General features: G+C 33.5%; 1 protein-coding gene across 3 annotated transcripts in view; it reads left to right on the top strand.

Moving 5' to 3' along the window:
- Positions 1–3,563: 3,563 nt before the first annotated feature.
- LOC111508474 (nose resistant to fluoxetine protein 6) overlaps positions 3,564–13,027 on the top strand; it is a 68,515-nt gene continuing 59,051 nt past the window's right edge. For 2 of the 3 annotated variants that reach the window (XR_012467124.1, XM_074181630.1), the window contains exons 1-2: positions 3,565–3,792; positions 10,511–10,695. Coding sequence is in view for 2 of the 3 variants with exons in the window: in XM_074181630.1 (XP_074037731.1) it covers positions 3,588–3,792; positions 10,511–10,695 (390 nt within the window). In the remaining variant the exon portion in view is untranslated. Of the gene's footprint in view, positions 3,793–10,510; positions 10,696–13,027 lie in introns of all 3 variants that reach the window. The other variant, XM_074181631.1, reaches the window with a different exon arrangement.

The raw sequence follows: 13,027 nt of genomic DNA, 5'->3' as shown, positions 1-13,027 counted from the left end.
TTGTATCATTCAATCTTTTGCTAGATAAAATTGAATCTATGGTAAAACAGTTAGATGAGAAACCTAATCGATCTGAAGTGGATGAAAGGCTCATTCTAGCTTTCCAAGCAGCTCGAGACAAAATGCTTAAACATTACAAAAAGAGCAACTGGATTTATTGTACTTCTTTAATTTTAGACCCAAGGCATAAGGCTCAGACTTTTGACCTGACACTGTGGGGGAAGCAACTTAAAACAGAAAGTCTGCGCAAGTTCAATGAACTTTATGAAGAATATAAAAATCTACACTCACTGAACAAATCTCTGGAATTACCAGAAAAAGAAAATAAAGTATGTGATGAAGATGAAGACGTAATAGACTTTGATAAACTCTATGAATGTCCCTCGACGTCATCTGGATCTTGTCTTCAAGGCTTAGTGATAGACGAGTTGGAGGAGTACCTGAGAAAACCAAGAACTGCCAGCTCGGAAGACATTTTAGATTGGTGGAGGACGCATGAGACAGAGTATCCGATTTTATCGAAAATGGCCCGTGATTTTCTCTCAATACCTGCAACTTCAGTACCTGCTGAGAGGTTATTTTCTAAAGCATCATTAGTAATTAGAAAACATAGAAATAGGTTAAATGATGAGTCAGCCAGATGGTTACTTTGTATTAATTGTTGGTCAAAAAAATTGATATAAAGTATCATAACCTAATGATAAAGCTGTTGATTAGTGTTGTATTTTATTTTTTGTTCAAATAAATGATAAATCGTAAAACTCTTTTATTAAATTTCTTATAAGTTGAGGGTTCAATCTCTTTTTAGACAGATAAGTATTGTTCTTTAAAATACAGTCAAGTTATTGTAATTAATTTGTTTTTTTACATGTTTTAGCAAATGTAAGCTTATAAATCATAAATGTTTATTAAGAAACAGTTACTTCCATGGAAAACGACATATAGGTCAGTTAATTTTTCGAATTTCTTATTAAATCTTCAGTTATTTGTTAATCTGCTTGATCTTTACTATGGCTATGTTAATTCAAGCTCACAATGTTCCAATTCTAATACGTTTTTTTAAGATTTAAAGTAAACTTTAATAAATAGTAATAGACTAATAGGTAATTGCAAGACTTGAAAGACTCTTGCTGCAAGACCAAGACCAAGACCAAGACTGGGAGCGCAAGACCAAGACCAAGACCAAGACCAGGTGTATTGGCGCAAGACCAAGACCAAGACTGGCTAAGTCTCGTCTTGTTCTTGCATTTGGGCAACACTACTATCCTTAGTCAAAAAACTGGCAAAGCAAAAATACCTGTTATATGTTTGCACCTTGAGAGCAAAAATAAAGTAATCTGGAAAAGAAAGCTTTGGCCATTGGTCAAAAATTCATTATGGGTACAGACCATCAGCCTTTACAGTTCATTCTTGCAAACACTAAAGGTATTTCGACATCAGCATCTGCTAGGATAACTACATGGGCTACCACATTTTCAAGCTATTTTTGTGACATTCAATACAGAAACGGCAATTTATTCAATAATGCAGATCCTTTATCAAAACTTCCATCTAAAAATGAAACAGAAGTGTCTCAAGTCTTGTGTTTATTTATATCAATCCGATAAATACCAGGTGATATAGTCAAACATATCATGAAGATTCATTTCTGTTTGAAGTTGAAGATTTTATATTATCTGGAATGGTAGAACTTGTGAACATTTAAAACCAATTTTTCGAAGAAAGAATGAGCTCTCATCCGAACAAAACTGCATTTTACTGGGATTATTTCAGAATTTTCGAAAATGAATATTCCCAAACTTTTTCATGAACAGCAATAATGGTCATTTGTTGGTGGCCGACTATGAATATGGATCTGAAAAAGTCTATTTTTAATTGTCATATCAGTCAGCAATATGAAAATTTCTATAACACAAGTACCCTATTAACATGAACAAATGCTCCACAGCATTTCTACAGGGTTCACGTTTTTTCAATTTGAATATGTATTTCTGATACATCTGTAATTTATCAAAAATCGGAATGAATCGATGATGAAATGATGGAACCGCCAGTTGAATTTGTGACAGATAATGTTCCACCATTTATGTTCACAGAGTTTACAGCCTTTTCTCAAATTAATACAATAAAACATGTGAAAGCTCCTTCTTATCTTCTCGAGAGCAATGGGATAGCTGAAAGAGATTCCCAGACAGTCAAAAAAAGGTTTAACTGGATCTATATGTGCAAAAAAAAGAAATGTTTTTTTATCAAACAGTAGTAACATTTAATCAAATTTTTATAATTATTTTTTCACATGCAGAAATACTCTGTTACGTATACTTTTTCTGCAGAAAACATTTTGAAAAATAGACCTAGGACTCGTTTTGATTTGTTAATACCATCTTGCCATCCAATGGAACACATGATGAATTGAATCCATTCAAACTAAATGAAAAGGTATTTGATGCAAACGAGCAAACTACATTGTGTTAAAAAGTCAAAATTATGAAATTCTTGAGTATTTAAAAAAAAACTCGAAATTAGTGTGAGGGTAAATAACGAAAATGAGGTCGTCGATCCTAAACCACTATGTTCAAGTGATACTCCATGTGAAAGTGCTCCGGATAAGTCTGAAACGAAAACATTATCTAATCATAGTTCTAGACCTAGTTATTTACCTGGATCAAGATTTGAAGATGTTGTTGGAATACGTCAATCAGATGATCGGTCGGTAGCCGGTCGGTTCGACGTGGATGCTTTCATCACTCACTGAACCGAACGCCGTGTTAGTCGGTGGTTCAAGCCGCAGGCTGAAGGATCGATTTTCACTTGCATCCGTGTTAGGAATCACACGTTAAAAGGTATGACCTTGTTAGTCATTAATTTGCAAGTTTCGACTTCTGAGGGTTGTCGTTCGTAGAAGTGCGACATATGGTTAATGGAAAAACATATTTTAAACATTTTTTTAAACAAGTGAAGTTAATTCGATTCTGATCATCATCATCAAAAATGCCTTTAATCCTCAGATTTGGTAGAGTTATTCATTCACTCACTAGATTGAACCTTCAGTTTAGAATGGGGAAAATGTAACTCCTGAACAAAACTACTTTGAGCAGTATCGATGTTGGCATCACTGTGTTTCGTGAGGTAGGGGTGCAACATGATTATAAAATGGCGTCTGAGTTATAAATGAAGTAACGTCGAATAGTCTGGCTCTTTATTATTATATAACAGGGTTGATGCAAACAGAGTAATGAAAAAAAACCTTCCATTTTCATTTTCTCTCCTATTTTGGAATATTTATATATACCTGCAGATTTAAGAAGATATCAAAAATCTTCGTCATTAATTACATGACAAACAAAGATATATATCAATGTGTTGAATTTCTTTCTTTAAGATTACATTCGAAAACTCTCAGTTTGATTTCATATTGTATCAACTTTATTTTGTACTTGATTTCGAACAGTGGGGTACTCAATGAATATTTCCTAAAAACAATAGAAGTTATTATTAAAGATTTGTTATCAAAGCACTCGATATTGATAAAAAATAATTTATGTTCAACACAGATATGTCGCATTTTGTTCATTTTCATTTGAAACATGATGTGGAAAGCTACGTCCATCAGGAGAATGGGGCAAATTTATTTGATGCTTTTCATTCTTGTTGCAGTGGTGAAGAGTGAAGTGGCATTTGATTTAAGTCTGAAAGACATGCAGAAAGTATGTTCGATTTCCGATAATGGAGTAACGAAAGAGTGCGCTTCTCAAATGAAAGAAGTCTGCAGTAATACCATATGGCTTGAAAGTGAGTATGATTTTTTTGGAAAAAGTAACTAAATTTGAAAAAGTTTGTAACTCCATAGCAAAAATGGATTGTCTGATCATGAATACTGATATTTGAAAATTTCAAGTAAATATTTCAGTTCGTCAATATTTTAGCAGTAAGTCCAGTGATTATGATTCGTATAGATGCAAGTGAATGAAAATATTTATCAGAAATGTATATACACTTACTCCACTGATTACTGATTGTTACTATTGTTCAAATGGAATTTAGGATATGATAGTTTTTGATGAAATATTTGAATATGAAACAATAATCCAGAAAAAATGTTGCTCATTAGTGTTGATGTTACTCACTGATATCCATCGACGATAGTGCTGATAAAAACAATACCTGTGAAGTATTCATAATTTTTAAGCGTAAGGAATCCAATCAGGATTTCATTTTATCAAAAGTACTACTTTTGAGGTTGAATCTTCAATAATGATTACTGTTATAAGCTTTGGAGGCAAATACGTAAAAACAAAATTAGTTTGAATAAAACTGTACAAGGTACAAGTGCAAAGTATCATCTAAAGTAAACAAGTATTTCCCCAGACACAATCTGTGTACAGATGTTCAAACTAATCAATTGTATTCATCGATAAAATGATAAAGACCTATCTCTCTAACGTGATCGCTGTCTCAGTTTTTGCAAAAATATATTCATGTGGCTCCAAAAACAAGGGACATTTGTGATACCTGAACATAACATGTTATCAACTGATAGTGTATTGGAATCTTCCTCAGAAGACATATCGACTACAAGATCTTTTCTTTATATACTCACCACTTGATTGAAACCGTCGTTAATTTTGTATTGGAATTTTAGTAATTATTCCAGGAATGAAAAAATTGTGAAATTGAATATATTATCCTTCAATGATTTAAAACATCAGTAAAGGTACACCTATATACAGGCTGATTCACGGTGGATGGCACATTAGACGTTTCTGGTGAACTAGACAACTGATCACTTTGAAAATTTAATGAAGGGCATATTCGGACATTCTCTAGCCAACTAAAATATTTTCGACAATGCGGTGTTGCCGCTTCTATTAGAAAGCAGTAGCAACTTTGATTTTTCAAATGGAACACTCTGTATATAATATTATTTTTGGAATCTCCCACAATTGCCCGACAACTTTTCTTGATATTTTTCTATACCTATCTGTTACCGTTTTCGAAATAAAAATTAATTTCAATTTTTTTCTTCTAAAATCATGACTTCTAAAAATGCCGATATCTTCTAGTTAAGAAGTACTATGATATCGAAATTTGGTTTGGAGTTAGGTGATACTTGGACACTTCTCACACGTCAGCCTTATCTCCGTTACTTCAATACAGGGTGGTAAAAAAATACAGTTTTTTCGTTTGCTTGAAAAAGTTGCTGAAATTCGATTATTTTAAATGGAACACCCTGTATATTATTGAAAATTCGGAAAGCTGCTGAAATTTGCTTTCTTTCTATGCATATCATACCTATACCTAACTAGTCAAGTTTCGGACTTATGAACATTTATTTGTGAAAATGTCCCTTCAGAATGGTATTTCCATTCGGTATTTGGTAAGCAGGCCATGATTACTATTTGACAGTAGCGTTGTGACATTCTCCTAATAATATCGACATTTTCGTCACTTCAGAAGTTGCAAATACCTTCAAAACGATGTAACAAAACTATTAATTCAAACGAAGTTCTTATGAATTTGTTTATTATTTTTGGACAGTGTGACAAAATTATCAGCAGAACATGTAGAAAGTTCAATGAAATGTATCCGAATCTACCGCCAATGAACCTCAAGAAATTTATACGAATTCAGCAGCTTTCCGAATTTTCAATAATATACAGTGTGTTCCATTTAAAATAATCGAATTTCAGCAACTTTTTCAAGCAAACGAAAAAACTGTATTTTTTTACCACCCTGTATTGAAGTAACGGAGATTAGGCTGACGTGTGGGAAGTGTCCAAGTATCACCTAACTCCAAACCAAATTTCGATATCATAGTACTTCTTAACTAAAAGATATCGGCATTTTTAGAAGTCATGATTTTCGAAGAAAAAAATTGAAATTAATTTTTATTTCGAAAACGGTAACAGATAGGTATAGGGAAATATCAAGAAAAGTTGTCGGGCAATTGTTGGAGATTCCAAAAATAATATTATATACAGAGTGTTCCATTTGAAAAATCAAAGTTGCTACTGCTTTCTAATAGAAGCGGCAACACCGCATTGTCGAAAATATTTTAGTTGGCTAGAGAATGTCCGAATATGCCCTCCATTAAATTTTCAAAGTGATCCGTTGTCTAGTTCACCAGAAACGTCTAATGTGCCATCCACCGTGAATCAGCCTGTATAGTGTAGATCAAAAGGCTCACTATCGAATCTTGGGCGACTCCACTAGAAGATGAAATTCCATCCAGAGCCACTTTTTTTCAGAACGTCCACGAAAAGAAAACTTTTGGGTGCTAATAGAGTTCAATTTAGTTCAATTTGTAATTTGAATATATCGAGATCCCACTTTTTCGTCTACACAGTCTACCCAAATCTGCATCCCGGTCGGAACACTGATTGTACTGTAGTGACAATGTTGAATTTTATCAGGCGACCCCATAACTGAAACTTGATACCTTGTTCGATTAATCTGAATGAAGTTGGTAGATTTGGAAAATCTGTCCTGGTTTTTTCATGAACTCACTACAGAAGTATCTAGCCAGACAACACATCGACAGCTATGTAATGGTGTACATATGCTTTATCGGGAGGCGGCACAATATCTAGTCGTTTTTTACCTGATTCTGTTTCTGGGTGAACGTCAACCCGCTAACATCGTGGAGGCATTCCCCACCGTCTCCTTTCGGCGGGGGCGTGAGGGCGACCTTGTCAGAAGTAGAAGTCAATTTGGTACTCTACCCTTAAGGTAGGGGTACTCATGAGATGTAGATATGTAAATAGTTTACTTAAATAAAAAAGATTTTTGCTTTGGTTGAATTGTAATTGGTTTGAGGTCATTATTACTTATTGCGAATTTTTTTGTATCAAGATGGAGTAGTAGAAAGCCAAAAAATTTCTTTCCCAAAAATTATTTACTCCTAAAAATATAACCCCTTCAATTCAAATAAGATTCCTCTTGGCTGGGATTTAATCAAATAGGTGAATGAATGTCATTACTATGTCATCGATGACATAAGTAGATCAAACTTATTTCGTGACAATGAAAATCGTAATTTATGAATGAGTTGTGTGTATTTTCTATAATGTTATCCATATTGGTACTGAAGGCCCTAAGGCAAGTGTCTTATGGCGAAACATCGATGTCTACCAGTGAGGATGACATTGTTCCATGTAAGTGCAATTTCTTACCATTCATTTAAAGTAGAGCTCCTGTGAATGATATCTGATTTTATTCCATAATGAATGTTTGGAATACAAACTGAGTAGAAAAAAGTATTTTCTGTACAATTCAGTGTTCATATAAAAGTATTTGTTTCGAAAAAAAATTGTTCTTTCATGTAATTCAATGTTTACATGAAAGTAGCTGTTTCAGAAGGGGTTTCTTCCAGTTTGTGTCTGAAAGTTGCTTCTTTGCATGATCTACACATCCATGTATAGAGTTACTTATTTTCAAATTGATTACTTCCTTCCTTTCTTTGGAAGATTCCTACTTTCTTTTGTATCAAGATGAAGTAGTAGAAAGCCAAAAACTTTCTTTACCAAAAAATATATTAATTTTCTTTCACAATCTCAGATTTCTTGTCGGTTTCGAAATTGTAGCAACTTTCTGGACTGTTCTCATACTGTTCAGATATCACCATCTTCAACCAATTTACTATTATGAGGTCATTAAAGTATGGAATAATGCATCACAGATAATTTCAGTAAATATATATGTCATAACTGAAATGGGTTGGTTGTCAGTCAGTAGTATTCAAATACATTTATACAAAAATATCAAAACTCAAAATATTCAATAGATATTGGTTGAAACTTGTCAAAATTGTAAAACTTTTGGGAAAGTTATTTTTTGTCCCAAAATTCAGAGTTTTTATTGACTTCTTGGAAATGTTCACCTCTTTCAAAGTGACAATATAGAAAAAATGTAATGGATTATTTCATTAACGTATAGAAATGGCAAATATTCAGTTCACCCCGTAATTACTGCGTAAATTCGGTATAATTTTTTCAAAAAATATGATGTCATAAGATTGTTCAATATAACCAGAAATAAAAAAAATAAATATATTTCACAGATGTCGTTTCAGAAACTTGTCTTTTCTCCAACAGATTGCAAAGGAGATTTGAAACATGAAATATATCACAAGATGATATACTACTTTGGTGGTATTGAACCACTGCATGTATTTTTCTTCAAGTTGGGTAGCCAAAAATACAATTCATTTTCAAAAGATTCTTTATATACATCCTTTTCAATTTCAGTTTACATTTTCAAATTATCATATTTCCTAAACCTGTGAGCAGTTATAATTCACGATTTCATGTGCGGTTTTGTTACTGAATATCACTAATTTTTTTTATTTTACTGGATTATTTTTCTGGATGCTATTCTGATACTTTTTCAACTTAGAGTAACTTTCAAAATATACGATTAAAGTTCCTATAATAATTTAGTCTTTGTTCGAAATATGAGAATTTCACATATCACAAGTTGACCTGAAATTATAATTATTTCTATGGAATATGATATCTGTGATGTGCTAGTTAACGGAAAAACTGATTTTAAAAGATTTACATAATTTGCGGACCTAACAAATATTCAAGGTGTCGTTATTCGGTTAGAAAGAACAAGTTTGCAATATTTCTAGGAGAATTTAACGCAACTGCTTATTTATCGGTTATTTTCAGAGAATTAATTATATCAACTGCATGATAATCAGTAGCAGGTGTTTAAATTTCAATTTATATCGATGACATCGATATGGCTCCAATTGACCTTTGTATTATGTTATTTTGAAAAACCAATGATTGGATGTATACAGACTTATACGTCTATATTAATAATTTTTTGAATTGGATCATATCTGATTATCACATCTCACTTCAGAAAACATCCAAGGAAATCAATCTGTGACGACGTGAGACGACAGTCGTTTCTAGAAAGATTATTCAGCCAAAATTATTGATTGGATATAACTCAAGATCAAAACTAGATAAAATATATTTTCAGTAAATTAGATGGTTGAAAATGAACAAGATTATCAAAAAAAATTGGAGAATAAATAATGTGTACTTAGAAAATAAATATAGTTTGAAAAACTAAAAAACACGTTTTTAAAGAACATGGAACTAAAAAGTTAAAAAAAAAATTAAATAATCTTAAAACAATAACAAACAAAAAATACTAGTATTATAGTGGAAGAAGCTTTTTTAAAAGAATATTTTCAACTTTTCAGTTCGATGTTCTTTAAAAGCGTGTTTTTTAGTTTTTTAAACTAGATTTATTGTTCATTTTTCAGTTTTGTATGCTATGAAAGCGTGTTTTTGAGTCTTTCTGAACTATTTTATTGCATCTAAACTTTGGGATGAATCAGCAGTATAATGACCATTGATATTTTCCGATTCCGGAGAGAAATACAGAAAAACAGCTACCAAGCCTAAGGCAGCAGGCGCGCAAAGGAGGGTTACAAATAAGGCAGCAGACGCGCGTTTTAATGAAAAAAATATTTTTTTCAAATGAAGAAATACATGTGAAGTGATTTCAAATTATATCAAGGAGGTTACGTACAGCGCCATCTGTCCGCAAATGGATCAAGCAATAATGTCGATATATCAAGGAGGTTACGTACAGAGCCATCTGCCCACGAATAGATCGAGCAATTCGATAATTTTGTCAAATACAGATCCCGAGCTTGAGAGTTACAAGCAAACAAACAAACAAACATACATACATACATACACGTGAAGCTAATGAAAGCGTGTTAAAAAAAGATAAGGTTTGGATGAAAGATTATTATTATTGGTATTCAGGGATCAATGAAGACACTAGTTGTTGCCCGCAGCTTCGCCCGCGTAGAATTTGGTTTGTCAAATCAAGTTCCGTGACAGACCATTTCAAACAAATAGTTACAGTATTTTTTATCAGCCCAAAACTTTAGGTTTCCAACTTCAAATCTACCTGCAAGATTCTAGGTTCAGTAGGTGAGGCTGTACGTTAACATAAGAGCGGGCAAGAGCTAGTTTTATTTTCACTTTTAAAATACAGTAAATAATAAAATATGCCAATTACACTGAGTAATAAATAGCTTCGAGAATCGAATTATGTTACCTATAAAGAAATTCGCAAAACTATCACAACCGTCAACGACGTCTGCCCTCACCCTTCTGCCCGCGTTCGGGTCGCGTTCTCGGCGATGACGCTTTATTGCTCAGACCGCCCCTCTACCCCGCGCATCATCACTCACATTTGTATAGTGTCTTTGCAAAACCATATATCTGGGATAGCAGAAGTAGATTCTCAGAAATGTTATTTCAAACTAGAAAGTTAGTCACGCCTTTATAACTTTCTATAATTCTCAAGGCTCACATTATACTTTCTTTGGACTATTGATCAAATATTGTAGAGCTCATATCTTGAGCATGTCCTGAGCCTGCTGTCAAAAATTAAGTGCAGTAGCCTTGATTTTGAAAAATATTTTCAACTGGTTCGACTATTCGAAGTAGTTCACAATATTCATCTATTTCAGTGTTTGATGCTTCCTCTAAATTTATATATCCTGGTATGGCGACGTCTGTTAGAGGGGACTATGGCAATTTTGATGAATGCGTTAAAATTGATCATAAATACAGTAGAGGCAGAATACTTGGAAAATATTGTTATCCAGGACTGGTGATACCTGATTTAACCGATTTGAATAATACTGATTTGAATGTAAGTATCGAGAATTTTCAGCTTCATTCACATGTAATTTTGGAGTTCAATTGGGAGATTTCTTGAAAATATATGTAAAATTTCTGTTTCTGAAATGAATAATTGAAGTTCGAGATGACTTTTGGGATATATTATGAAAAAAAAATAATAAAAAACATACTAGTGTTGAATCATTCAATATACACTACATATGACATGGATAGAATATTCATATATGAGAAAAAATAAAATCAACTATAAAGTTTAATGATTGGTTCTCTATTCCTTTGTACATGTTTTCATTTTCCAGATGAAAATGCAACGGCATGATTCGGACAAATTCACTTGCTTTTCTGTTGCACCTATATAGTGTGTCTCACTTCTCATGGAAACACCCCCGTATCTTCCGTAATATTCGAGGTAGAACGATGAAACTCTCAGGACTGATGGAAATGCTCAAAATGTACCTACCACCTGAATGGGGTTGGCAAAAGTGATATACACTGTCCGCCACTCGCGATGGAACACCCCATTTTTACGGTAAAATATATTAGGGGGCAAAATAGGCTCAAAATTCCTTCAGATTCGTGATTAGAACTACCAACTAACTACGAATACACTTTCTTCACGAGAAAATTTCAGTCCTGAAAAATCCGAATTTGTCTCACTTCTTATGGAAACATCCCCGTATCTTCCGTAATATTCGAGGTGTAACAATGAAACTCTCAGGACTGATGGGAATGCTCAAAATGCACCTAACACCTGAATGAAGTTGGCCAAAATGATATACACTGTCCGCCACTCGAGATGGAACACCCCATTTTTAGGTAAAACATATTACGGCGCAAAATAGTTCGCTTCCAATACCTGAACCCCTTCATTCTATCTGGAGAGTACTCTCAGGTATGAAAGATACAGATGCTGTGAGATGCTATCATCCATTTTGAGCCTATCTGAGAAAATGTCACAGCATCGCATTCTCAGATCATCGAGATAGTGTGAAGCAGTGTATGAAAAATTATCGATGGCGGCATCTATTATAACTGAAGAAGATTATTCGTAAAACTAATTCTGGTTGCTGAACATCCAAATTCTATCCCAACCAGAAGTGAGAGCTCTCGATTGATGAGCAAAAACTGCAAAAAATGGAAAAAATCTATATTCAAAGGTTCACATCTCGAAAAATGTACAATTCTGAGCTTTGGCTGTAGACACTTTCAATCAACACATCAAGAACTACAACATATCAAAATTTCGGCAAAATTCAAGGCAAGCCATTTCTCATAAGAAATGTGCGGGGTCCTTTATCAAAATATTGAGGAAACATTTTACCATCCGAAACAAAATTAATCTTCATACTCATTGCAACACCGAAACAACTTTTAATTTTTGAAGAAAAAATCGCACTCGGTGAGGAGGTAGAATTTAAATTATTGTACCTACTTGCTGAATTGTTGCCTGAAATCATTTGAAGGGATTGAATTACATCAGTTTCATTGAATCATGCGCTGCCCTGAAATCACCATGGAAAATAGTTGCTCATTGATATTTACTGTCAACCTGACAATATTGTTGAAAGATCTTGTTGTATGTATTAACCCCCAGACCAGTTTTCATTGCATTTGTTGTTTCTAGTATTGTTGTTCTTTGAATCACCGTTGTTCCTATTGTTTCTGCCGTGTTTTTGTTCCCATTGTGTTTATTGTTCCTGTATTTGTGTTGGATATTGTTCCTGTGTTCCAGTTGTTTTCTGTTCGTGAGTTCCTGTTCATATTTCAATATTTCCACAGTTCCCATTTTAACTGATATCAGCTCATTTTGATTGACAAAGTTCAACATGGCACGTCTGTCACTTCAAGCAAAAATTGAAATTGTTTTAAATGTTGGTGAAAGGGTGAGGTCTTCAACTCAATATGAGCCGCAGTTAAATATGGAGGTGTTTAAAGAGGCATGAAATGCATGCGTTCAAACCCAAATTTTTACATACTTTGCACGAAGGAGATGAAATCCACCGTATGGAGTATTGTTTATGGATGCAAGGAAATTATCTCAATGACAGGAATTTTTTATAGAAGTATATCTTATACAGTGATGAGGCTACCTTCACCACGAATGGTGTTGTATCTTCCCAGAACATGAGGTTTTGGGCTGAACAAAATCCAAATTGGGTGGTGAATTGTAGAGACCAAATATCTCAGAAAGTTATATGTGGTGTGGTATCCGGAACGAAAATATTATTGGGCCATTTTTTTCGATAAAAATTTAAATGGACGACTATTCGTTGATTTTCTCGAAAATGCATTTTCCGATGTGTTGGAAGAACTACCTTTGGATGTGAGACACAGCATGATTT

This window comes from Leptinotarsa decemlineata, unplaced genomic scaffold (genome assembly GCF_025532065.1).
Source record: "Leptinotarsa decemlineata unplaced genomic scaffold, Ldec_3_MD MMD2_tig00026314_RagTag_RagTag, whole genome shotgun sequence".
Classification (NCBI taxonomy): Eukaryota; Metazoa; Arthropoda; class Insecta; order Coleoptera; family Chrysomelidae; genus Leptinotarsa; species Leptinotarsa decemlineata.
This window is presented reverse-complemented; position numbering and strand designations above follow the sequence as displayed.